The sequence below is a fragment of the Motacilla alba genome, chromosome 24 (assembly GCF_015832195.1).
Source record: "Motacilla alba alba isolate MOTALB_02 chromosome 24, Motacilla_alba_V1.0_pri, whole genome shotgun sequence".
Lineage (NCBI taxonomy): Eukaryota > Metazoa > Chordata > Aves > Passeriformes > Motacillidae > Motacilla > Motacilla alba.
Window position 1 is genome coordinate 6,772,396 of NC_052039.1, and position 25,002 is coordinate 6,797,397.

Consider the following 25,002-nt stretch of genomic DNA (forward strand, 5'->3'; position numbering starts at 1 on the left):
GTAGCAGCTCCTTGTGCCAAAACACGAGGCTGGATCTGGGGCAAAAATGAGACTTTTGGGTAAACTCAGGTGTCCCAGGGGTGGAAACACCCCTGGCCCGTATCGGGGGAGTCAGAGCAGTGTCTCTCACCCCAGCTTGGTGTGAGCAGAGCTGGAGCCAGCCCACACCTCTTTAGGGCTGGGACAGCAACACATCAGCCATCAGTGCCATGGAAATGTTCTTTTTTTGGGAGGTCTTGAATAAATCCATGCAAGAGACTCTGCTCAGGGAGAACTTTTATACTTTTAGTATCTGTTGTTCCTTAGGGTTTGGTGTTTTTTTTTTTTTTTAACAAAGGTTTTAGTTGAGCAAAGAATCCCATCTGTATGGCTTTTTTATTAAAAGATAAAAAGCTGGAGTTCACAGGAGTTAGCATTAAGTCACAGTCCGCAGCAATCCGAGGTACTCGCTGGCTGGGGACTCTCTCTGTTTATTTCAAATACCCCTTTATCATCCTGTTGAAAGAGCCCTGTGCTCTGTAAAGCTCAGCCAATTGAAAAAAGAATCAGATAATGAAGACTGATGCTGCACTGATGACAGCCCCTCAGATCTTCAATAGGATTGCTCCAAAATCAAAAGACTTTTGCGTTTTATTGTCACACTCGTGGCTCAAAAATAATTAAATGGAATCTTTTAGCTCTAGAAACAAAAATGAAAATTTTAAAACACCCCACACACCTGCAGGAAAGGGGCTAATGGGAATAGCCAGTGGGTATTGGGCTGGATTTCGTGTGAATGTGCAGATTGTGCAGATTCTGTGTGAAAATCTGGGGATTGCAGCAGGTGCCCAGCACATGTGTGATGACACCAGTGCTCTGGGTGACAGGGCTGGCACCAACCCTCAGAGCTGCCAGCCCTGATGGAGCTGGAGAGCCCCACGTTCCCTCTGTCCTTGGCACAGCTCTGAGCTTCAGCTTCTGTTTTACCTCTGGAAACTTTGAACAAATTCGTTGCTCATTGCAGTGGAAGGCAGATAAATAAAATATATTGGGAGCGATTTGTGCTGTAACTAAACCCTGAATTTATAGAGGGAGAGCGTGGCCACTGACAACTTTGTCACAGCACATGAAAGCCTGGAAATTAAGCTTTGCACTTTTGCCTGATGTTTAAAGAGGCGTCTCCAGACTCCCAGGCTGGGCGCAGGTGTGAGGAGCAGCTCTGGGGTCCCACCGGGGGTCCCACCAGAGGAGGGGACACGGCACACCCGGCCGAGATGGATTTTAGGCAAGGCATTAAATCCGAAATGCTATAACTTGATTATTCCTCCTGCAGACTCCTCTTGACAAAACTCCTCCATTTTCAAAGAGTTACACAGGATTTAGCCCCGCGCCGCTTTCATGTGAATTGTGTGGCTAAAGTTCCGTGCAGCTCTTTGAAAATTTCAGAGCCGGCGCTTTCCCCAAGATCGACAACTGTTTTATTTCTCTTGACAGAAAACGGTGAGAGAGCAAACACTGCCAGGCGTGGGGGAAGCGGTTTGGTCGTGGGCTCCGCAGCACCTTTAATGTGAGGCTCAAAGAGGTACAGCTCCTGCTGTACCTGGGCGAGTTCTCTCGGATCGCCCTTTCTCAGGGGCAAAACCTGGGTGGCTCCGGGTTCTTCTTCCCTTCTTACACGTGGGGATGTAGGGAACAGCACTTTGGGTCCCTTTGTCCACCCGTGAAACCAAGGAAAGGGAACAAACTGATCATTGCTCTTGTAATCCCATCAGAAAATGGCTCCTACCATAAATTCTTCTGCAGTGGATGTAATTAGTGCCAGTTATTTGTAATTAGCCACCCCTGGGTGATGCTGTGTCCCCAAGGACCATTCCCAATGGTGGCAGGGGCAGGACTGGCACCGGCTTGCATCAGGATTGTTCCAATCCCTGGCCCAGTGTGTTGGCAGCAGCTGCTGCTCATCCATGGATCTAAGATTTCATCCTGCTTCCAGATGCCGCTCCAAGCATGTCCAAGCCACTGTCCTGTGCTGTGCCACAGGGGGATGGAGCACAAATCGCCTTGATCCTTCTCCTGCTTTTCTCTCAGTGTCTGAAACTGTAGGGCTTGGCTCCGTCTCTGGAATTATACCACAGATTGGAATTCTCATTTTTAAGTTCATTTCTGCTCTGATTTAAAGGCTGAATTAACAAACAATGGCTTATTTGGTTTAAAATGCAAAAACACCATCTGGTCTTTGAGATGTGCTAAACCGCAGCGGGGGGAGCCAGAATGACACATGGGAAGGGTCTCCAAGTGGCACGGGTGAGGCTCCCAGGAGGAATTCCTGCCGCTCTTGACCCGTGTCAAGGCAAGGAAAGCTGATCTTTGCAGTGGGCATTGCTACAGCTGCAGCTGGTGGCCTGGGGACAGCTCCATTTCAGGGGATGCTGCACTTCAGCCCTGGCTGCTGGCAGCACAGAGCAGTGTCCTGAGAGCTCTCCTCTGTCCCTGGCTCCTCTCCTCACCCTGATGCAGAGCTCTGGAGAGGCATCCACAGGCAGTGCTGGCCCTCAGGTTTTCCCTGGGCCACACCTTAAGCCTGGCTCCAGAGCTGGCACAGGGCTTTGCAGCCTCCCTGGCACGAGTGAGTCTCAGGAGTGAGTGCCCACTCGGCCAGCAGGACTCAGGGGGCGACCTCATCCCGAAAGAGCCTCGATTACACCCCGTGCTCGGGGGTCAGCTCAGTCTCTGTGTCCTTGGTGTCCCGGCCCCGGTGCCCGCGCTGCCCGTGCCACTCCCGGCTCCGGGCCGTCCCTGGCTGCCGGTGATTTGATTTAATGCAGCTTTCAATCACTGCCAGCGGGCCCCGCGCTGCAGCAGCATCCCTGCTAAACACTCTGTGACAAATAATCTGAGGCTAAGCTTCCAGGACAGAGGAAATCGCTTCCCTCTTGAAATTAAAGTTGATGCATAATGGAAGGCACCACGACGTCTCCAGCAGGAGCATCACCAGTTTGAGCCCGTCCCGAGTCCCCGTCCGTCTGCCGAACGAGACGCGGGAGGTCAGGGAAGTCATTTCCTAGAGTTCAGGATTTGCAATTTGCATTCTGTAATCTCCCGGCCATTTCCCAGCAGATAATTTGTCATGGTATGCTTTAGCTGTTGTGATATTGATATTTATTATGCAAATTGTATTTCCTACTACTTATTGTCCTCACCCTCAGAATACTTGAATTATTCCGAAGCCGTTTAGTTAATAGGGGTTGTCTCTCGACTGATGTGTGAGCGCAGCGGGTCGCAGGGTGTGACGCCGTGCAGGGGGGCTGCGCTGGGTTTTTAGGGGCAGGCACACGGGATACCTGGATATGGGATGGCCCAGCTGGAGCTGCTCTGCTGGGTTTGGTGGGGCTGGAGTCCTCCTGGAGAGGAGGGAATCTGGGGTCCCAGCACGAGACAAGTGCTTTCTTACTAACTGGGATCAAGCTGGCTTAGTTATGGAATTGTGATGGTTATGGTGGCCCAAAACTCCGCTTGTTGAGCAGGAAAGAGATGTTTGGCATGGCTGTGGAGCAGAAAGGCTTGTCATCATGGGAGACGGAGAGTGGCATGGGGAGGTGGGGATACAGGGAGGGTGAGATCCCAAACCAAGTCCCTGGCAGCAGCATTTTGGGTTTTCTTGGGTGTGAAACCAGCTTGGTTTCACATTCCAAAGGCTGAAAGCTCTCTCCAGCCCCACAGTGTGACTCAGTGCTTGCCCCGGGCGGTTTTAACCTCAAGCTTGGCAGAATCTGGGATGATGAAGTTGATCTGACAATTCACCTGCCTGAGGTTAACTTAGAATAACCTAATTAATAAGGTTGGGAATATTCGACATCCTCCGCGTTTGCTCCATTAACGCTTGCATGGACCCACTGTCAGCGATTCTGTGGTTCCACTCCTGGTGCCGTGGACCCTTCCCGGGTGGGATGAATCCCCCGGAGACCCCGGCCGGTCAGCTGTACTGTGTGTTACGGTACAGCTGAGTCCTCCGTGGAACGGCAGGGGGCAGTTCCGGGGCTTTACTCGTGAATTTGCTCCGTTTACATCCGTCGCGCGGGTGAGAAACCCGCAGAAAAGGTGGATGGGTTGCCGGGCTGCGGTTACCGAGCCCCGATCGCCGCCGCCGGGGGGCTCGTGGGCTCCGGCCTCTCCGCTCCCCCGGAGCCGCCAAGGCTCAACATCGCCTCCAGCGGCGCGGGGCCCGGCCCGGCGGGGAGCGGCACGGGGGCTGCCGGGGGGACACGGTCCCGCGGGAGGATGCGCGGGGACACAGAGGGGGCACGGACACGGGGGGAACGGCGCGCCGCTGAACGCCGGGACGCTGCGGGGGACACCGGGAGGGAGAGCGCTGCCGGGGGTGCACCGCGGGAGGAAGGATGCCGGGGTGGCACCCCGGGAGGAGGACGCTTTGCGGGGTGGCAGGGGGACACGCGACCCTGCGGAAAGGAGCGGGCTGAGAGCTGCGGGCGGGGCCGGGCGGCGGCGCGGGGCTCGGCCCCGCCGCGGCGCTCCATCCCCGCCCGGGGGTCGGGCCGGCCGCGCTCGGTGCCGCCCGCGCCCCCGGCCCGCGCGGGGCGTTGCGCGGGGCGTGTCGCCGTGTCCCCGCCCCGTGACGCGCCATCTCCCGCGGGCGGCGCGCGGCGGCGGCAGAGCGAGGCAGGTGCCGGCGATGGCGGGTCGCGCCCAGCCCAGCGGCCCCGCGGGCAGCGGCGGCGGCGCCCCGGGGCTCCTCCCGCTGCTGCTGCTGCTCCTCTCCGCCGCCGCCATCATCCCCCGAGGTAGGGAGGACGCGGCCCCCGCGCACGGGGCACCGCGCGGTCGGGCGGTACCGGGGCGGGCGGCGCGGGGAGGGGGGGGGGTTGTTCGCGCTCGGGGATGGCGGCGGCGCTCGGGCACCCCCGGTTGCGGCGGGTGCGGGGCGAGCCCGCCCGCCCTCCTTCGCCGCGGGCCGTGCCCGGAGCGCTCGGTGGTCCCGGGGAAGCGCCCCCGGCGGCGGGAGCGGCGGGCGGGCTCACCCGCGCGTGGCGGCGCGGGCAGCCGCTGCCGGTTTCCATGGAAGCGGCTTCTCCCGCTGCCCGGGGGGTCATCGGCGGCCCCGCAATTAAAAACTAATTGCTTTGCGCGCCCCCTCTATCTCCCCCCTCTCCGCCCCCCCCCGGTGTTTGCGGCGGCGCGGGGATGCTGCACCCCTGCGGGAGCGGGGAACCTGTTGGAATCTGAGTGGAACTTGCGCGGCGCTTCCCTCTCCCTCTCCCTCTCCCTCTCTCTCTCCCTCGCTTCCCGCCCCTCTCTCTCCTTCCCCTCCTCTCTCCCCCGGTGCCCCCTGCCGCAGCCGCGCCCCCCGCCCATCTGGGCGCGCTCGGGGCGATCGCCGGGCTCGGGCGCTGCGGCTGGAACGGGCGCTGGTTAAATGTGGCCAACGAGGCCCCCCGAGCGGGGCCGGTTGGGTTCTCTCCGCGGCAGCCTCGGGGCGCGGTGTCCCCCGTGCGTTGCGCGATCCCCGCACCCCGCCTGGCCCCGCTCCCCGCCGAGCCGGGAGCCGCAGCAGCGACCTGCGCTCGTGTCCGGTGCCTTCGGTTCGAGCATCCCCCGTTAACGCCGCTCGCGTTTCCAGCGTGCCCGTGGGGCGGCACGGGGCCGCACGGCCGGAGGAGCGGTGCTGTGTCCGGGATGTTCGGGAAGAACAAGAGGCCATTGAACGATCTGTTGAATCCCGCTCGTAGGAAAGGGGGGACGGAGGGGCCGCCAGCCCGGCGAACAAAGAGCTTTATTCACAGCCTGTGTACATGTCCATGCCTTCCCCGCTCTTCCCGGGCGGCCTTTTTGGTGGGATGGTGGTGGGGGGAGAGCGCCGGGGTCGTTTTCAGCTTGTTCTCCCTGGAGCGGGGCCGGGGCCGGTGCCCTCCCGCCGGCTCCGAGCGGGGCCGCGCCTCCGGGCTGCGCTGGGCGGCCCCGAGGGGCGGCTGTGCCCCGGTGCCGGCGCTCCGCAGCCCCGAGCCCGTTCCGGGGAGCCGGAGCGAAGGGAAGGAGCCGCCGCGGCGGCTCTTGGCGCTGCGAGCCGGGGAAACGCTCCGCTCCCGGGGGAAACGCTCCGCTCCCGCTCCCCGCGCCCGGGGCTCCTGCGGTCGCTGTGCTGTAGCTTCTCAGGTGCCTCGTCACAAGGTGCTGTTTGTGTGTTCGGTGCTTTTCGCTGCCTGGTGAGTCTCCCGCCGGTGTGACCTGGGGGCTCTGCTGCTGAGGGACGCCCGGGTTGGGAATACGAGCCCGGCTCCCGGACGGCCGCGCTCATCCTTTGTTTTGCTGTCTTGCTCACCTCGAATTCTCTAAGAGCAGTTTTTAACTGGAGGCCAGAGCGGTCCCCCGGCAGGCTCAGCCTGTTCACCGCTGCCCAGCCGACGGGTGGAACTGTGATTTGGGATCGCAGAGCTGCCGAAGGGAAACAAAGCAGGGCTGGATGCTGGCTCGCCGTGGCTGTGCCTGACCCGAGCACCGGGGTGAGAAGCACCGCGCGGCGTGAGCCGAGCTTGGTAAGACAGATATCTTGTGGTTGCGGTGCTGTGTTGTGAATCGCAGGATAAAATCCCAGACTGTCTGTGTTTAGGCAAAATTTCCTTACAGTTGAGGACCCTTTTTTCCTGTTTTCCCCCCGTTCTCCCCCTTTTCCGAGCTAACACTGTTAGCTTCAGTGTTCTGCGAAGAGAGCATTGGTGTGAGGCAGCGGCATCGGCGCTGAGCGCAGAGCGCTGCCGCTGTGTCTCCCGCACGGTTGCCACCCGAGGCACAGCGGTGCCAGCGCTGTGTCACCGCCGTGGTGGCACCCCGTGATGCGGAGTGTGGCTCAGGGCTCTGCTGCCTCCTTGCACCCCGGCGACTGGAACAGCGATAGGCAGCAGCGAGACCCGGCTTGGGATGAGCCTGTGCGATCGGGTGGATCCGTGTGTGCCTGCAGTTCCTCGCCAGCCGCTCTCGATGCTCCGCGGTTCGTGGAGCTGCTGATGCCCCTGTGCAGCAGGGCGAGGGCTGAGGAGCGCTCTCGGCTCACTCTGAGGCGCTTGGGCAGCGCTGGGCTGGAGCTCGGAGTCTGTCTGCGCTGGCGCTCGGCACTTCAGGGAGAGCAACTTTCCAGCAGAAGCCTCAGGAGGCGTTTGGAGACGGCGCTGGCGTGGAGCCGTGACCTGGCCGTGGCACGGAGCGTCGAGGGGCTGGCCAGGGCTGGCTGTGGCCGCAGCCTCCGCGTCTGCCGACACCAAACCAGCCCGGGAGAAGCCCCCCGTGAGGGCAGGGAGCGCTCCCGGCGCGGCTGCGCTGAGACAGGCTCCTTTGTAAACACAGAGTGAGTTTCCAAGGAGCCTTTGTATGCAAGCGAGGCGAGTCTGCTCGTCCCTGGCCTTCAGCAACACGCGCTGCGTTCTGCATGCGACGCAAACACCGGCGGGGAAGGGGCTGGGGAATAAAGTGATCCATCTGGGTTGCAGCTTGGGCTCATTTGTCTTGCGTGTAGGCAGTCGAGCCCAGGTTTATAAGCACGACAATCTGGTTTGAAAGCACTGCCAAGGAGGCTCCTGAGGATGGGAAGGCGAGGAGATCGCTCTGCTCCGTGCGTGCTCTGCTCTGAGGAGGGGGCGGCTGCCAGCACCTTCTGCAGGATGGCAGGATGGACATCCCCGGGGTGGACGCTGCCGGATGGACGCCTCCGGGATGGGCGCTGCCGGCGTCCCCTTGGCACGGTGGCCGCTGTTGGTGCGCAGAGGTGGCTGCGGTGACAGGAGGCCGGAGAAGAGCCGCGCTCCCCGGGGACCCCCGGCCTCAGCAGCGGCCGTGCCGCCGATGCTGCGCTGCCGTCGCCTTTGTTTGCCTTGCGCTGTCTTTCCTGGTGTGTAAATAAAGAAGGCTTTGTAATCAAACAGCGCTGGCTCCGTCAGCCGGGCGCTTGGCGAGCCTTCCCCCAGCCCTGCCAGGACCGGTGGGGCCGTGCCCGTGCCATCGGTGAGCTCCCTGCCCTATTGCTGGGTGGAAAATGGGTCAGCTCCTTAACCCTGCGTCTGCCTGAGGCCACCCGGAGTGAAACCTGTGTTCCGGCCTGGATACACCCTCTGTTTGAATGGACCATCCAAGCACTCCTCAGAACACATTTGCTCTTAAAAAGCAAAGCCACCTTCCTGCATGTAGGCAGAGTTTTCTGGATGTTTCTCTTGAATGGCTGTTTTTTTTCTAGGGATTATTGTCAGACTTTGTATAGGGGTTTTGACAACCTGTTCCTCTTCTGTCAGGAAAGCAGGGGCTCCCTCCTGTATCCGAACATTTCGGTTTCTGTCTGCGGCTCCAGATCAGAGGAGCGTGAGGCTGCAGCCTTCCCTGGAGCTGAGCCAGGAAGTGAATACTTAACACGGTGGTTTGAGAGCACAAGCAAAGCTGGACACACAGCCAGTGTCTTCTGAGAAATTGGATGCTGCATGTTAAAAAAATAAGTTGTGCTTGTTCCTCCGGGGGACATTGTGAGGTGCAAACCCACCGGCGCTAAATAAAGGGACGCTGTGGAAACCTGCCATGAAGGAGAGACCCTGGGTGGAATGTTGTAATTAGGAGTGGTATGTACTTGTTTAAGTTCCATAAATCAGTCTCTTTCCCGGGATGTAATTGCACGCTGCAGAGAGCAGCTGCTGCTGCGGTTCCTGGGGAGCTCCACCACAAATGCTTTGAAGGTCGCCCAGCGTGGGCTCGGGCGCTTCAGGGCAGCGTGCTGGGGAAAAGGGTGGCTTTGGATGTGTGGCAGGCGAGTTGGAAGTGCCACGAGGCTTCACTCGCTCTCAGCCCTGTTAATTGGGACGCAGTGGGCTGTCGGTGTCGCACGGTGCCTGCCCTGCCCCGCCAGATGAGCCGGCGTTTGTGGTTCAGCCACGAGCTGCATTTAGTTATTGCAGCTTTTAATTTGCAAGGGCAGGGTGAGCCCCAGCTGCGCTGCTCTGATGGCCCTGCCCATGTGTGACCACCACCCGCCTGCTGTCAGCCTTTTTGCTGTGGAAACAGTTTTTCTTCTTGCCGGTGTCCTCATTACCTGTTGAACCTCTCGGTTTTCCTGCTGTGCTGCACATCAGGCTCTCACATCCTTGCAGGGTGTTGGGTTGGGTGTTGGGGAGCCCTGCAAACCACTGTATGCTGCTGGATGAGGCTCTGGAAACCTGAGTTTCGTGTCAGTCTTTTTCACCCATCCCAAATTCCAGCAAGATCCCCAAGGAGATTTGCCTCTCGGGTTCCTCGGAGCCGTTGCCGAGCCCTCACCACACGCTCACCCGCAGTATGTGGCTGGTGGCTGCTTGCATTTAAAAAACTCGCTGGCTTGTGCCAGGGACATTTGCTGTCTTCCACTCCTGGTTATTTTAGACCAACAGTGTCCCTCTGTAGGGCTGGGCTGGCTATTTTTACCCTGTGGTGTGGTTTTAATTTACCGTGTTCTTCTGCGGTTTAAAAACTTGAGCATTACAAAGGTTCTGCCCTTACCAAATTCTCAAGGTGAGTCAGTAGAATATTTGATACCCCATTAAGTTCCAGTCTGAAGGATCAAAGAGATACTTAGGCACATCTCTTTGCTCAGAGATATAAAACTTTTGTGGGCTGTAGCTTAACTGGAAAATGTCTTTAGTTTTGCTTTTTTAGGTTTTTTTTTTTTGTCGCTGGAAGTGCTGGCAGCTCCTTGGTGCTGTCAGTTTGCTGACAGTCTCATACCCAGGTGCTGCTGCTGGCAGGTCTGTGGTGGGCTTGCTTTGGTCCTGCCCGTGTTTGTGGGTCCTGCCCAAATGACACAGCCCGGGTCCCCCCTCCCCTGTTCCTGGCAGCTCCAGTCAGGTGCCAGCGTCGGAGGGGGAATAGTCTCTTGACAGTAAACAACTGCCAGTAGGTTTTAAAGCCCAGGTGTGCATTTGGCAGTGGGAAAAAGTTGTGTTGGAAACTCTCCTCCTCTGCCAATCCCAGCTGTGAGGTTTGCCCTCAGCAGTTACACTCCTGGCTTGAGCCTTCCCTAGGAAATGTCCCCTTTCCTGGAGCCCTTGGCTGAGCAGTGGCAGCCGTGGGGGACAGAGATGTCTACCTGCAGATCAGGGAGATGCCAATGAGCCATCAGAGCCAAGGCTGCCTGCAGGGTCACGTCGCCTCTTAAAGCTGTGCTCAGAGTGGAGGAGTTGGGTGTGTAAACCCCTGGGTTCAGGTTGCGTCTGGAATAAACTGCTCTGGTCTCGTGGTGTCCTCTTTTAGCAGTTAGTGAGCCTGTATCTGATTTATGATCTCCTCCAAGCTCTGCTTCCAGAATGGAAATGTCACTGCACTCCCCACGCTGTCAGCAGGGCTCTCGAGGGTGGCTCTGGCTGGACCTCTGCCGTGGGGCCTTCCCTCCACGGGGATGCACCTGCGTGCTAGTCCCAGGCATGATGACTCCTGGACCCGAGAGACCTCAACATCTGATACGGAAATAGAGCAGTAATGCTTTTACAGAGATGAATTTCTCCTGGAGAGCATGAGACCATGCTGGGGTCGTGCTGGTACTGTGGGTGGGGGCCCAGTGGGGTCCTGGGACCACTGGCCTGTGTGACACCTCATCTGCGAGCTGGGTGCACCCCAGCCCAGCTCTTGCAGCGCATATCCCCTCTCCAGAGTGTGACAGGAAGAAAGAAATATGAAGCAGCAAAGTGACATTCCCTCCCTCCCCTTCTCCCCCCGTGCAGCAATAGAAATACGAGTCTGAGTCTGCAGCGTCAAAAGAGAGATCAGAGTAATCGGATCAAGCATGAGGAACTGCTTGTTGCTGCTTCCCTGTTTTTAAATGAGGCTGCCTGGCAGCTTCCCTGGCAGAGCACTTTCAACATTACTCGTGTTCAGCTTTGGAGCTGGGGTTGCAGCAAAGTCGGGCTCTGTGAGAATTGGGCTGGAAAGGGAACTTTCTGCGTAGCCTCTGGGCTGACACACAGAAATAAAGGCTCCCTGTGCCCCCACGGCCCTGGGTTTGTAGCCGAGCAGAGGCACATCTGTCCCCAGTTCTGCAGAGAGAGCGCTCTCACCTCGTGCATTTATCACAGTGCTGCTGCTCTGGGATGTGCTCCGTGATGCCAGTGCATCCCTGACCTTGGAAAGGCACGGTGTCTGTCTCCAAAGCCGTTTCTGCCTCGCTGTCCTGGTGTGGCACGGGATAACTCTGGGCAGCAGCTGCCCTCTGTCTGCGGAGAGGTGTTCAAATGGTCAAACCAGAGGGGACAGCTGCTGGCTCAGCTGCAAAGGCTTCTCTTCATGCAGTGCCTCTGTGCTGGCTGGGTGCAAGTGGACATCCATCCGTCCATCCATCCATCCATCCATGCATCCATGCATCCATCCATCCATCCATGCATCCGTCCATCATCCATGCGTCCATCCATCCCAGTTATCAATGCTGGCAGTGCTCCAGGGCATCTGGACAGTGGCCTGCAGTGCCTGTGGTCACAGAAACCCCGCGTTGCTCCGTGGGGTCTGGTTGTGAGGCTGTTCCGCTAATCCTGACTGGTTTCACAGCAATGAGAACCTGAAGTACCCTCATGCAGAGAGCTGTTGCTGTAGCTGGGTTTGTTCTGCATTCTCTTTCTGAGCTGTTTTGCTTGGAAACATGGCTGGACCCCTTTGGCCGTGCTCCCATTGTCTCTCTGACGTCTTCATTCGCGTTGGCTAGTGCAGACATGGTGTTAGAAGCCTGCTGGAAGCAGGGAAGCTCCCAAGGGTTACTGCTCCTGCTCTTCCCACTCTGTATGGAACTAGGTGCCGTTTCCAGCTGTTTGAGGACGGGCCTTGCTGTGCACTCTCAGGCTCTTCAGCAGAAAGAACGCTGTGCTGCTTTGGGTGTCAGCAGCTCTTACAAACCTCCGAGGTCTCTGCCTGTCCTGCTCGGGAGGGCTGTGGATGATGGGGTGACGTGCTCAGGGCTGAGATCCCGAGCGATGCCGTCTCCGTTATCGTTTCCTGTGACAGCCTGACTGGGCTCCCTGGCGCTGGGGAAGCTGCTGACAACCATCAAAGCCCTCAACGCTTGTCATCACGGGCCGGCAGCTCTGTCAGGCGGAGCTGCTGGGGGACGCTTGGTTTGTTAGGGCTCCTCGGAGCCAGCCAGCTTTTCCAGGGTGGGCTCAGCAGGAAGGAGCAAAGACAAACCCCTGCCTGCCTTGGGAAGAGCTGTCTTGGTGCTGGCTTGACAGCAGCTCTGGTTCTGCCGGCGGATTCCTTCCTTTGCCCCCCACCCTTGTTGGTTGTGGCGCTGTGCAGTCTGGAGAGGCAGCGTGTGGTTCCCCAGGCTGGCAGGAGGATTCCTGTCCTGGAGGGTGAGCAGAGCAGATCCCTGTCTGGAACACAGCAGTCAGGTTCTGTGACACCCCTGTCCCATGTAGCTGCTTGTGGTGACTTGTGCTGGGATGAAGCAGAACCTGTGTAACCTGCCTGCTCCTGCTTCTTGTCCGTAGTCCCTGTAGGAGGGTGGACACAGGGAAGATTTCTCTTGGTGCATAAAAAGTGAGTGTGATTTCTCCTTGGGCACTTTTCTCTTCTGCTCTTTATTTACTGTGATTTTACGGACCACTCGGAATGAAGGCTCGCATCCTTCGGAGTCTGTGTCTGCAGGGTCACAGCACACAGTGCCTTTTCTTGCCCTGTCACAGTTAAAGAGCAGCTTTCCTCAGCTCCTGGTCTGTGGGTGGCTCCAGAGGAGACGTTACTCATCCCTGAGTAGGCAGAACCACCGAAAGTGAATCCCTCGCTGAGGTTGCTGAGCTCTGTCCACACAAACAGCTTTTCCTTCGATTTAAAGGTCTTACAGCCTTAATCGTTCCCTGGAATCTTTAACAGAAGGTACAGGTTTAATCAACTCCCCGAATCCATAACTGCCAGGTATTGCTTCCTCAGCACGCGGAGCGGAGTCGTGCCTCTCCCTGGGCAGGGTGAAGATTAAAGTGGGATAGACGGGAGATTAACAGTGCTCCCTTCAGACATCCCAGGGAAAGGGGAGACGCTCCGAGAGGAGGAAAAAAGGAAATACTTGGAGGCAAATCACTTACTGCTCTGTAGGAATCCGTGGAGCCTTGTAAACAGAGGCTTTATAGCAAACCCAGTGCCGTGGCTCTTGAATCACTCTGGGAGAATTTTGGATGCACAGTTAAAGGATGACTCGCGCCTCCAGGCTCTCATTAGCAAATTGGATCCAAAATTTCCATGTTAGCACAACATGATGCATGTGGAACGCAGCTCAGGAGGGTGGGTCCAGCTGCCGGGTTTGGGATACTCTCTTTTGTGTTGAGGTTGGGTGGATTTATTGATCTCGTTCCTGTTTTGGAAGGGGGAGGTTTAGCAAGAGTCCCGTTAAATGGGATTTCTGTGTTTCCTGCAGAATGTCTCTCTTTCAGTTCCTACAGGAATAAATATCTTATGGACAACCTGTTGTATTCACAAGCCACTGCTTCTTCCTCTCCTTCCCCTCATGTACTGCACCCCTCCAAATCTGACTTCTTTGGACAAGGCAGGATAAGGAAATAAAAATAGTTCTCTGTGGGTGATGGGGCCAAAGGTAGGGAGTGGCTGAAATGATCCTGCAGGAAACAAATGAGGATTAATAAGCTATTTTCAGCCTGCTCATTTGCTTCTTCCCAGGGAGAGCCCAGTGGAGTGACCAGTCCAGTGGGTGTCCTGAGGGAGGAGGGGATTTTGTGCTGGAATAATTGATGTGGATGTTGGTGGCATGCATGGACAAGGAGGATATCGGAGGGAAGTGGTGGGATCCTCCTCCTCCTGGATTTCACTGCCCAAAGAGCAAATCTTGCTGAAAGCTGTCCCTGAATCCTCTGGGAAGCCTTTGGAAATGCAGCTCCTCGTTGCTTTATGTAAAATGCCTTTGTAGCAGTCGAGGACGCTGGCGTCCATTAAAGACACAATCCAAAGCCATGTGAGAGTTTTAATAACTTGGTATTTTTGTTGTGCCAAAAAATCCAATTACATACGGAATCACTTTTCCTTTATAAAGGTCTGGGAAAGTGTTTGCCTAAACTGCTGTGGAAGCGGCATTTCAGCGAACCAGCTGAAAAGTCACTTTTGTCAGTTTAATGGGTGTAATAAAACGGTCCATCTTGGAGGGGGTGAGGGAGGGGGACAGAAGAGCCTCTCTGAAATTGGGATCTTTTAATTTTAAATTGGTTTCTCGGATTTGTAAGGATTTCAAAGGCAGATGGAGAGGGAAGAGCTCTGGGTAGCTGTTGAAGCAGCTCGTCCCTGTTTTTCTGAGAAATATACAGATCCCATAGATGAAGTATTTACGAAATGGACACGAAATACAGGCGTATTTACAGGAAATGGATGAAATACACACATATTTACAGGAAATGGATGAAATACAGGCGTATTTACAGGAAATGGATGAAATACACGCGTATTTACAAGAAATGTACAAAGCCAAGCACAGGAAGGTGGTGTGGATGGCTGGGGGCTCTTGGCTGCAGCAGGCAGGGTGGCCCTGGGGGCTCTGCCGTCGTGTCCTCAGTCCTGTCAGTGATCTTGGAGTGCCATCGCTGCTTGTTTCCCACCCAACGTGGTTCTGTTTGTCTGGTCTCCTCTTGGAGTGGCTTTTTTCAGCCTTCATTTGTCCAGATGATCAGCATGCAGAGGAGAGCTGCCTGGTATTTACATGATTTAGTTGTAAATATGGTTAAGTGTTGATAGATATTGTTGTCATAAGTGCTTACAGCTCCTGGACTGATTACTGAATTTCTTATGTGGAAATCTGTACAGGCTCGGCGTGCGAGCAGCTTCCCAAGGGAAGTGTGAGGAAGGAGCTTGTGGTTTCCGTGTGGAAATCAAAGCCCAGATGTGGCTGGAGTGGGTGAATTTATGGGGGAAGTACTGTCGGGTTTGGCTGGCAACAACTGGGGCTCCGAGGCTGTGATGGAGGGAAAAGAAAAGGCTCTTGTTCCCTGGTTTTGTGGGAACAGATGCTGTTCTGTGGAACAACTATTCGGGGCTGATATGCATAGGGAACATCTGTAGGGTTATACACCAGGGCTCCGGCTGAGGGATGTTCATCGCCGCCACTGGGCTGATGGAACAAATGTGTTATTTGCTGGTAGTTTTATTTTTAATTGACTAATAGGCTCTGCTTGAACCGCCCTTGTTTAACAGTCTTATTTCCAGAATGTTTTACATCCCTGCTCAGAGCCCTGAATTAGCAAACGAGCGTTTCTGGGAAGCGTCTCTCTGAACGCAGAAAGCCTGGATTTGGCAGAATCCTCTCCGGGGGGTGAGGATTGTGGAGGGCTCTGCGATCTTGATCGTGGTCCTGAAAACCTGTGGATCTTTTGCGTTTGCCCACAGAAAGGGGGATTTGTGGGGTTGATTTGGAGTTCTGAGGTAGGAACGGTTATTAGGATAAAACATGGGAGGCGAGGCCAGCTGTGCTGTGCGTGGAGGGGATTTGTGGATGTGATGTTCAGCTCAAGGCTGAATTTAGGGCAGAGATAAAAGCCTCTCCCCACCCCGAAGTGCTTCTCTGTGTAATGCCAACACTTAAATCCTCGCAGCGCTCGCTGGGCTCGGGCTGTGGGAAGAGAGAGAACCCGGGAGCCGCATCCCGCATCCTCCGCACGCTGCCTCTCACGGTGTCCGTGCCCACCCTCCCTGGCTGCGCTCCTTGCTTTGGAGCCGCGTTCTCGGGAGTTGGAAGGAGCCTCTGTTCCCTCCCAGGCAAAAGCTGTCCCTTCGGAGGGAGCTGGAGCGGCGCGTCTGGATCCGCGGCGAGCTTTGGCAGGCGCTTCGCCTGCCGGCCCCTCGACTCAGGACTGCTCTGCCTTAAGGGGGGAAAATCCCCCAAAACCCTTCACTTGTGGCATCGGGAGGGAAGGGAGAAGAGGAGCCCCAAGTACTTAGTATGGGCAGTGTGAGCTTTGCGGAGTCACACATCCAGATGGATTACATGAGGAACTTGACATCTTGTTTAAAAACAAATCATTCATTATGTAGCAGTGAATAATCAAGCATTACAGTTTCATCTCTGGAGGTTCCTTTTTTGGTTGGAATTTTGATAGTTCAGTAATTAAAAGCTGTAAGCTATTACACTGTCTACATGTTGATCAATTGGTAATTAAAAAGTTGATGATAGATATGGTATTTCGTGGGACTGGTTGGTTACGGTCAGATTTCCTTCGTGTGTTTTGAAAATTGTCGTTTAACTTAACACTTAAATGTTTTTCAATATTCATGGGCCGTTTTGCTTGATTTTTATAAATGCCTTTTAATGATCACAATTTGCATATGGTAATTTAGAATCAGAGAATCGTTTAGGTTAGAAAAGCCCTGTAAGATCATCGAGTCCAACCATTAACCCTGCACTGCCAAGGCTACCACTAAATCCTGTCCCCAAGTGCCACATCCTCAGGGCTTTTAAATCCCTGCAGGGGCGGTGACCCCCCCTCTAGGCAGCCTGTGCCAGGGCTGGACAGCCCTTTAGGGGAAGGAATTTTGCCAATATCCAACCTGAACCTCCCCTGGTGCAGGATCTGCTGAGCCCCTCACGGCTGAGGCGCTTGGAGGTGAGCTTGATAACACAATCAGGGATAAAGCAGTCCAAAATGAAGGAAAACTGGGTTGGTAATGGCCTCCGTGATGGAAGATTCATTGCTTCAGGAGTCTAATCTGAGACCAAAATGAAGCCCAAACCTGACAGTCTTCAGAGCATAATGCAAGATTTACTGCTCTGCCACGCTCAAGAGATTAAAAATAAAAACAGCCATCCTCCAAACCACCCTTCCTGTGCCTGCCAAACTTAGGGAAAACCAAGGGGTTTTGCTTCTTTTGAGTAAAAAAAACCCAAAATAACCCCAAACAAAATGGTTTTGCCCTGTGTGTGCCAAGGCATGCAGAGTCCTCTTCCAAACGCATGTGGAGCTGCAGAGGGGGATGATTTGGGCTGGCTCTGGCAGTGAGGAGTGTGATGGTGTGCTGGGAGGGATCCTCGCCCTGCTGAGGCCGTGCGCTGCCCTGGTGGTGGATGATCCCGCCTGGAAGCTGCTGCCAGGGCGTTTGCTGGGTTGGGAATCCTTCTGGAGTGGCCCCTGGCTGGGCTGGTGCTGCTGTGGGGCTGGCACCATGCCCTCCCTGAGCTGCAGCCCTGGCACTGCTCCCCCAGCTTGGCGTGCACAGGGAGAGCTGTTCGAGGTCCCTGCCAGCCTGATCGAGTGGAAAACACCTTCCCATGGAGCCTGTCAGTCCTGAGGAAGCCTGGGATGGCCGGGGAGCTCATCCCTAGCTGCACGCCTGAGGAGGTGCCTGGTTCCTTCGTGCTGATGCATCCTTGGCACTGGCCTGCTCCAAGGAGCCAGAAAGCGAAAGCCCCAAGCACTGGATCCTTCCAAAGGGTGAACTCCTTCCCAGCCCTCACCCCTGATCCCTGGCATGTCCTTCTGAATCCAGGACAGAGTGATCTGCATCCTCCTGCTGCTGTCAATGCCCGTGGTGGCTTCACCTGCTCGCTGGGGACAGGGGCAGTGCTGGAGTGACCAGTTCTGCTGCAGATGAAGACAGAACAGCAGTGCATCACATGTGTCCTGGAAAGCCCTTGGTTAAAAAACCACTTTGTCCTGAGACACTTGTTGCTTTGTGACAGCTGGTTCCAGTAATTTGTTTTTATAGGGCAGTTTGTAGTAAATGAATGACACGTTGAATATTTTAGCGAGATTTTAGATTATCTAAAGAATGTTTTCCGGTTTACTAATTGGTAGATAATGCTGAATACATTGATGCTGACATGAGCAAATGGATGTAAAATGATTTTGAAGCGAGCCTCATTAGAAGATGCTCTAATTCAGTCAACAGGAGATGTCAACTCGTGGCCGTGCGCGCTCGGACCCAACTGCAGCGCTGCCTTTCCCAGGTCTGCACTAATTACAGGAGACGTGGGGCTCTCGGTGAGCCTCGTTACAGCCCCCATGACAGGCCCTGGGAGCTGCCCTGTTGGAAGGCAGTAAGTGAGTAATTAGTGATCTTGAGCAGCTCCTTTTGGCCTCTGTGCCATCCTCAGCCAGGCGAGGGTTGACTTTTGGAATCAGACTTTGTCTGGAAAGCACCGAAGAGAAGAAAACCAGGGGTGGCTGGGCGTGGCTGAAGGGGTGCTCAGGTGGACAGGGTGCCCAGGTGAGTTCCTGGAGGCAGGCCCTGGGCTCAGAAGGATTCCCAAAGGCCTGATGCTCGTGGCGGTACACGCAGAATACGCTGTGATGTGCGGGGGGTTCCTTGGTGATCGGATCCTCAGAGTGGCTCCTGATGAGCTGTGACAGTCCAAAAGCACCTTGCTTTAACCCCAGAGAGAAGGTGGGGTTTGTTGTCTCTCAGGTAATAAATCCCTGCAGTGTCTGGTGCTCCAGGTCCCATTTATTGTACAGAGCGGGAGATTTTTCACTCCCGCAGATTAGGATCTGCCTTTTTTTGGGTCTTCCATCAACAAAATTAACTTTTCCCTTTCTCTGTGCATCTATGAAAGATGTTGCTTTGCTCTCTTGCAGGCAGTGTCTGAAGTTTTGCATTCATGAAGCTGGATTGCTCAAATCTCTTGTTTTCATTCCCTGGAGACAAAGGGGGGGCAGTTGGTGCCTGTGCAGCTGCAGCCAGTGTTAACCCTTTGTCCTTCAGGCTTTGTTTTGCATGAGAAATCATAGGAAGGTTTTACCAAAGGTGGGTAAATTCTATGGGAAAAGTCCCTTATTTCGTGTATTTGGGAATGCTCAGAAGTTAAGGGATTTCTGTCAGGTGATTGACTCCCAAAATGCAGCCAAGTACAGTGGGCAGCAAGACTGGGGGAGTCCTGGGAATGTTTGGCAGAATACCCAAACCATCCAACCAACCAAAACATGTTTCTTACTTGTCTGAGTAGAAATGGAGCAGTTTGGGGTTAACTTTTCTGGGAGTGAGTCCTCAATTTCCCCAGGCTGATCTCTGCAGACACATGGAGGATAAAAGCTGTTGCAAGGAAGAAAATGAGGGAGCAAAGTCCTTTCCCAAAGCCGCTTTCCAGGCAAGGGATGATCAGGAAAAGCTCCTCCAAAGGGGGGGAAAACCTCAAAAAACCCCAGGCAATCAAGTTTCAGCTTTCCCCTGTCACCACAGGCTTGCCAGGGGCATTCAGATGGTAGCTGGTGCCTTGCTGAATTTTCACTAATGTCTAAAATTAATCAAAATGAGTGTTATCCATTTAGTGCATAATCCCTTCTGTAGGCTGTGTGTAGGCATAATCAAGGGATGCCAAGTGTATTACATTACCTGGGATATTTGGGGATATTTTTATTCTACTCAAAGTAATCTGCAAGATCTGATACGAAGAGACACAAAAGGTTAGTTGAAAGCAGACAAGAACTGAATCATTGACTTGAGGAGGAACTGCATTGTGCAAGCTGTAATGCTCCTTCTTATTCATTACTGCAATTATAATTATGGAACCCAAAGTATTTAATTGGCCTCCCAGACTCTTCACACTGAATAGATTGCATTGTTACCATTTAAAAAAAAATATCCTCTTATGCATTGCAAATACATGTGCGTGTTGCTCTCTGGCTCTCAAGAGGTTTCTTTGTTTATGTGATGAGCGATTAACTGAATTAGGGATCTCTGCTGTGTTGTGTCAAACGAAAATCCAGCGGAAGAAGAATTCTTCCCGGATGTCAGGTGGTATTAGAAGCTCTAAAAACAAAACTTCATGCATTAAAACCACCAAATCCCACTGTAATCAGGGCTGTTAGGAGTTGTCAGAAATAGGAAATTCTGGAGGGTGGAGTCAGCCCCTGGGGCTGGATTGTCCTGCTCTGGTCTCAGGGCAGTGGGGCGTGGGGTTGTGCCCAGTGGTCCAAGGTGATCCTGCTCTGCTTCAGCCAGGAAGAGCTGGCTCAGATTGGCTTGTTTTACGTGGCTTTGTGCCGCGTGTGTGGAACAAACAGACACGTTTAATTACCAAGCAGTAATTCCATCCGCGGGGCTCTCGTGAGCCTCCAAATGCGGGCAAAGCCTGTTTGTTCTCCATTAACAGCAGCAAGGTGCGGAAAGGTTTGTTTTCCCGCCCTCATTCCGCCATCCCTCGTGCCTCTCGGGCAGCATTTATTGTCCTTTCCTGATCTTTTAATGCTCTCACAAATGGAAGGACGGTGGGTTTGGGTACAGCCGGCTGCTCAGACCCATCCGAGCCGCTCTTTAATGGAGCGTTCCGCCGGAATTGCCGCTGCTCCTGCTGGCTGCTCCTCGCAGAGGGGCGGCGGGGGACGGGGCTGGAACCGTCGCGCACAAAGATGCTGTGTGTAACACTTGGCAGAAGGACCTGAAATTGGATTACAAGCTCCTATTCCAGCAAGTAAACGTCCACGGTGTTTTTTATAGCTTATCTCTATTCATCTCTGTTTGCAGGCTCTGCTTGCCAAGCGTTAATGTAAACACTCTATTTTGAGACGTCGGTCCATTTGCCTTCTGGAAATCCTTCTTTTATAAGGTGGTAGTAAAGTCTGTGCATAAAACCAAAATAGCTCCGTGGTCATAACTGCGCTGATGCCGCGTGGCTGGCGGCGCTGGCCACCTCACCTGGGGTCCTGGGCCTTGCAGATGGGAACAGGAGCAGCCAGGGCAGGGAGATCAGCTCTGTCTGTGTATAGATATATGTGTATATATACATAGATATGATTTTCTCTCTCCCCAGTGAGGCTGGAGATCTCCGATAGTTGAATTTGAAAGAATTAAATTGACTTTCAACTTATTGGACTCGCTTCCAATACTCTCCTAGAACAAATTTGGTGGAGTTGGTGCTCGGTGCAGAATGGATGATGGTTCGAACTCTTCAGGGGGTTTAGGGAATGGTTTTATTGTACTGTCGGTTTGGCCGAAAAAATCATAATGGAAACATCACCTGAAAGAGATTAAAAAGAGAAAACGAGCCAGTCTTGTGTGTCCAGCCAAGCAGTTGCGTATTCTGGTGGTGTAATATGTTGCACAATATTTTGGAAGAAACTGTAAATTCTGGGAAACATGGCCTGGAAAATGTGCGAAGAATCCCGGCATCCTGTGAATGTGCAATCTGTGCAGCTCTCCCAGGGAACTGGGTGTCAAGTACTTAAGAATATTTACTGGTTCAGAGCCTTTTCGTGTTTATTTTGGGCTGCTTTGTGATTGGAAAAAAGCGTGAGGATTGAGATACTTCCTTGCCTCCTTTGAGAGGACAGACAGAAGTGAATGAGGAGATGAAGGCGGAACTTCCCAGCGGAGAGCTGTTTGTATGGGAATGAAATGAAAATGTGCCTTCATAGCGTCAGGAAACCTGTAAATAAAACCTGTTTTTCTTCCTCTCTGTTTGCTCCAGTTTCCTGAAAACCTGTTTACATATTAAAGGGTGCTAAACTGTCTTCCTTTGTGGCAGGTCTTACTTAGAGCTGGGCTGAAGCAATGGAATGAAAGGCTCCCATCACTGGGACCAGCCCTGTGGCAGTCTCTGGGAATTGATTTGGCTGGAAAAATAAAAGATTCTTTTTACTTTCTGGCATTGCCATGAGGTCAGGGAGGGAAGGAAGGTACAGGAGAAGCTTCCTACACGAGTGTGGGGTAGGGGGACAGCCACTCAACTGGCACCTTTCTGCTGCCCTGTGCTTGGCAGTGCTTGCCACAGCGAGAACTGAGGTTCTTACTGGTGGTGCTGTAACAGTGGTGGCTGGAGGAGCTTGCTCTGGTTTAAGAATTTTGCCCCATTGGCCACAAGAAAAGAGGGCTGAGAGGAAGAACATCCCTGGAAGTGTTCAAGACCCAGACTGGACAGGGCTTGGAGCAACCTGGTCTAGTGGAAGGACAAGGAGTTTGGAACAGGATGGTGTTTAAGGTCCCTTTGGACCCAAGCCATTCCTGATTCTGTGTAAAACCATGAAATTACATTAAATTTGAGACCCAGTTGAGATGCTTCTGAGAAGACTCATGGTCAGGCAGGAGCCTGTGACTGAAAGATGTTAGAGTGATGTTAGGAGGGAAAGCAAAGCAGCTCCATCACTGTTCAATAAACACGTTTTACTGCCTGTAACACTTTGATCTTACCTTGGACTCGCAGGTGAGGCCCTGGCTGTGCAGCACCCTTGGCTCTCAGCCACCAGGGACCTTGGGATCAGGTGTGCTCTGCGTGATCCTGTGAGCCATGTGTGCCATCAGCCTCCCTGGTGACAAATGGCAACTGTTGCTTAATTTTTATCCCCAATTATGTAGCTCCAGGACCCATTTTTCAGGCGGAATGTTGGAGCCATTAAGAAGAAATAAGTAAACTCTGCTGTATTCCATCATTTTTGGCAGGTACCCAGTGGTCTGTAGCCTTAATGTATGTGCATTTCTATGCAGGTATTTTTCATAAGGCTTGTGCCTGGCTTGGAGCTTCTCTTGCTGGCTTCACTCGGGGCAGGAATGAGTGCTGAGTGACTCCACAGCGTGGCTTGTGGCTGTCAAACTGGCTGAGGAGCAATATTCTGTAATACCAAACTGGCTGAGGAGTAATATTCTGTAATATCAGACTGGCTGAGGAGCCCTGGCTGTCCCCACCCCTCTGCTGTGGGGACAGAATTCCCGTGGGACCGCCAGGATTTCCGAGCTGTCGGCCTCGTTTGCAGGGGGAGGCGAGGCGGTGGCTCGGGGATGATTTGACATTTGCAGAGGTCGTTTGAGGGAAGCTGGGTTACCTTGGGAGAGCTGGCAGAGCCTTGGCCTCGGCTGAGCTTTGGGAGAGCGTGGAAGCTTCTGGTGAGGGAGAGGCCTGGTGGCTTTGCTGGGAATCTGTCCCTGTGCTTTAAATGTGTTTCTTTATGAACCTTCCCAAGCAGAGGGAACAGCTCCCAAAGTTCCCCTGGTTCTTTAGCAGATGGATAGGTGAATATTCACGTAAAAACGCCTGAACCTGAGAGGTGCTGCCGTGCTTTTGTCTTTCCTTGCTTTTGATGTAACAAAGATATACAACTTCCTCTGGAGGAAGCAGGGGAGATTAGGATGTGGGTTTTTTTCAGAGGAGATTTTGTACAAATTTCTCAAATTCAACCTCTCCTAAAATGGCAGGAGTTTGTCCAAACACTTGCGAGGTTAACGGCAGCTATAAACTCGTTTTTAGCACTGGGCAGCAGAGGATCCAAACAGCCTCCCTGGCTCTTGTTTGGGGAGCAGAATGCAGCTCTGCATTTTAAGGAATGCCTCTGAAGCCTTCAGGTTCTGTTGCAGCGCGTTGCAAGCGAGGGCATCGCGTCCAGGGAGGGGGCAGCTGCCAGCACCAGGCGAGGAGCAAACGACAGGGGCCTTGCTTTCAGAAAGCTCCAGAATCCATTTATTACCCCCAGGGAGGAGGGGTGGGATGGAGATGAAAGACCAGGCAAAGGCAGGGTGGTGGGGTTTTACAGGGATTGCGGGAGTGGAGTTTAGGGGTTGGATCAGGGGAGGAGTTATCAGCAACAGAAGAAGGGTGAGATCAAATTCCTGCCTCTTAGGAACAGGGGCACTCCACAAAATTCTGCCTGGTGTGAGCACCCAGGTTCATGGCAGGGTGGCTGAAAGGGATTATCTTTGTTTCTGAGGTAGGCTCAGAACTATTAGATGCTTCCTGATTTAGTTTTGGAAGTCCTCCGTTTGCAGGGGATCCGGTGGCGTTGCTGGCAGCGTTTGCATGGGCTCATCTCTCCAGCCACTTCTGTGTGTCTGAGTTCTGCAGCTGTGATGTTCAAACCTTCCTTGCAGGAGAGGTGTGTGCTGGGGAACTGCTCGGTGGGATTTCAGCAGGCGTGTGCAGATTGCTGGGGCCAGGCCAGGCTCTGGAGCAGCTTCCCAGCTCCGGCCTGAGCCCGGAGAGGAGCAGAACTCAGCAAACCCGTTCAAGATAATGTGATTTGTGGCAAAAGTCTGTATTTTTAGGATGTTTACTACAGAGGTCTGAAATTACGTGGGCAATTTGTTGCCCTTGACAAGAGAAAATGTATCTCCGGTGAAATTTCATACTAAAAGCAATCTTTTAATGGAGCTTTTCCTCCCGAGCTGGGGGCTGTAATGGCCGTGCCTGCGCTGTAAATCACCGTGCTCGGTGCCGGAGACAGCCGGGCTCAGGGCGGGCGTTTCTGCTCCCTGGGGAGCGCTTCTGGCTCTGAAACCCACCTGGGGTCTGGATTTCCTGTGGTGTGTGGAAAAGAGCCCTGCTGGCGCCAGGCTGGGGCTCCTGCAGTGTCCCCAGCCTCAGGCTCCTGCTCTGGAGCAGCACTGCCAGGCCCAGGGAGGCTCTGAGGATCTTCTGCTGCCAAACAGGACCCAGAGATGCTCTGAGGATCCTCTGCTGCCAAACAGGACCCAGAGATGCTCTGAGGATCCTCTGCTGCCCAGACAGGATCCAGGGAGGCTGTGAGGATCCTCTGCTGCCAAACAGGACCCAGAGAGGTTGTGAGGATCCTCTGCTACCAAACAGGACCCAGAGATGCTCTAAGGATCCTTTACTGCCCAAACAGGACCCAGAGAAGCTCTGTGGATCCTTTACTGCCCAAACAGGACCCAGGGAGGCTCTGTGGATCCTTTACTGCCCAAACAGGACCCAGGGAGGCTCTGTGGGTCCTGTGCTGCCCTGGTAGTCAGGCGTGCAGTGGCCTGGGCTCTGTGAGGGAAGGATTGAGTGTGTTGCTGTGCAGGGCAGCATCCCCAGCACACCTGGCCGTGCCTCCCCAGCACACCTGGCCGTGCCTCCCCAGCACACCTGGGCCGTGCCTCCCCAGCACACCTGGGCTGTGCCTCCCCAGCACACCTGGGCTGTGCCTCCCCAGCACACCGGGCTGTGCATCCCCAGCACACCGGGCTGTGCCTCCCCAGCACACCTGGGCCGTGCCTCCCCAGCACACCTGGGCTGTGCCTCCCCAGCACACCTGGGCTGTGCCTCCCCAGCACACCGGGCTGTGCCTCCCTGCCCCGTCCGGCCCCTGTGTCCCGCTGGAGGCTCCCAGGGGACCT

General features: G+C 54.4%; 1 protein-coding gene across 10 annotated transcripts in view; it reads left to right on the forward strand.

The window, feature by feature from the left end:
* Window positions 1-4,625: 4,625 nt before the first annotated feature.
* The window catches only part of CADM1 (cell adhesion molecule 1), a 134,932-nt gene continuing 114,555 nt past the window's right edge, over window positions 4,626-25,002 (forward strand). For all 10 annotated transcript variants that reach the window (XM_038161184.1, XM_038161187.1, XM_038161185.1 and 7 more), the window contains exon 1: window positions 4,626-4,778. In XM_038161184.1, coding sequence (XP_038017112.1) covers window positions 4,670-4,778 — 109 coding nt within the window. In that variant the 5' untranslated portion in view covers window positions 4,626-4,669. The remainder of the gene's footprint in view (window positions 4,779-25,002) is intronic.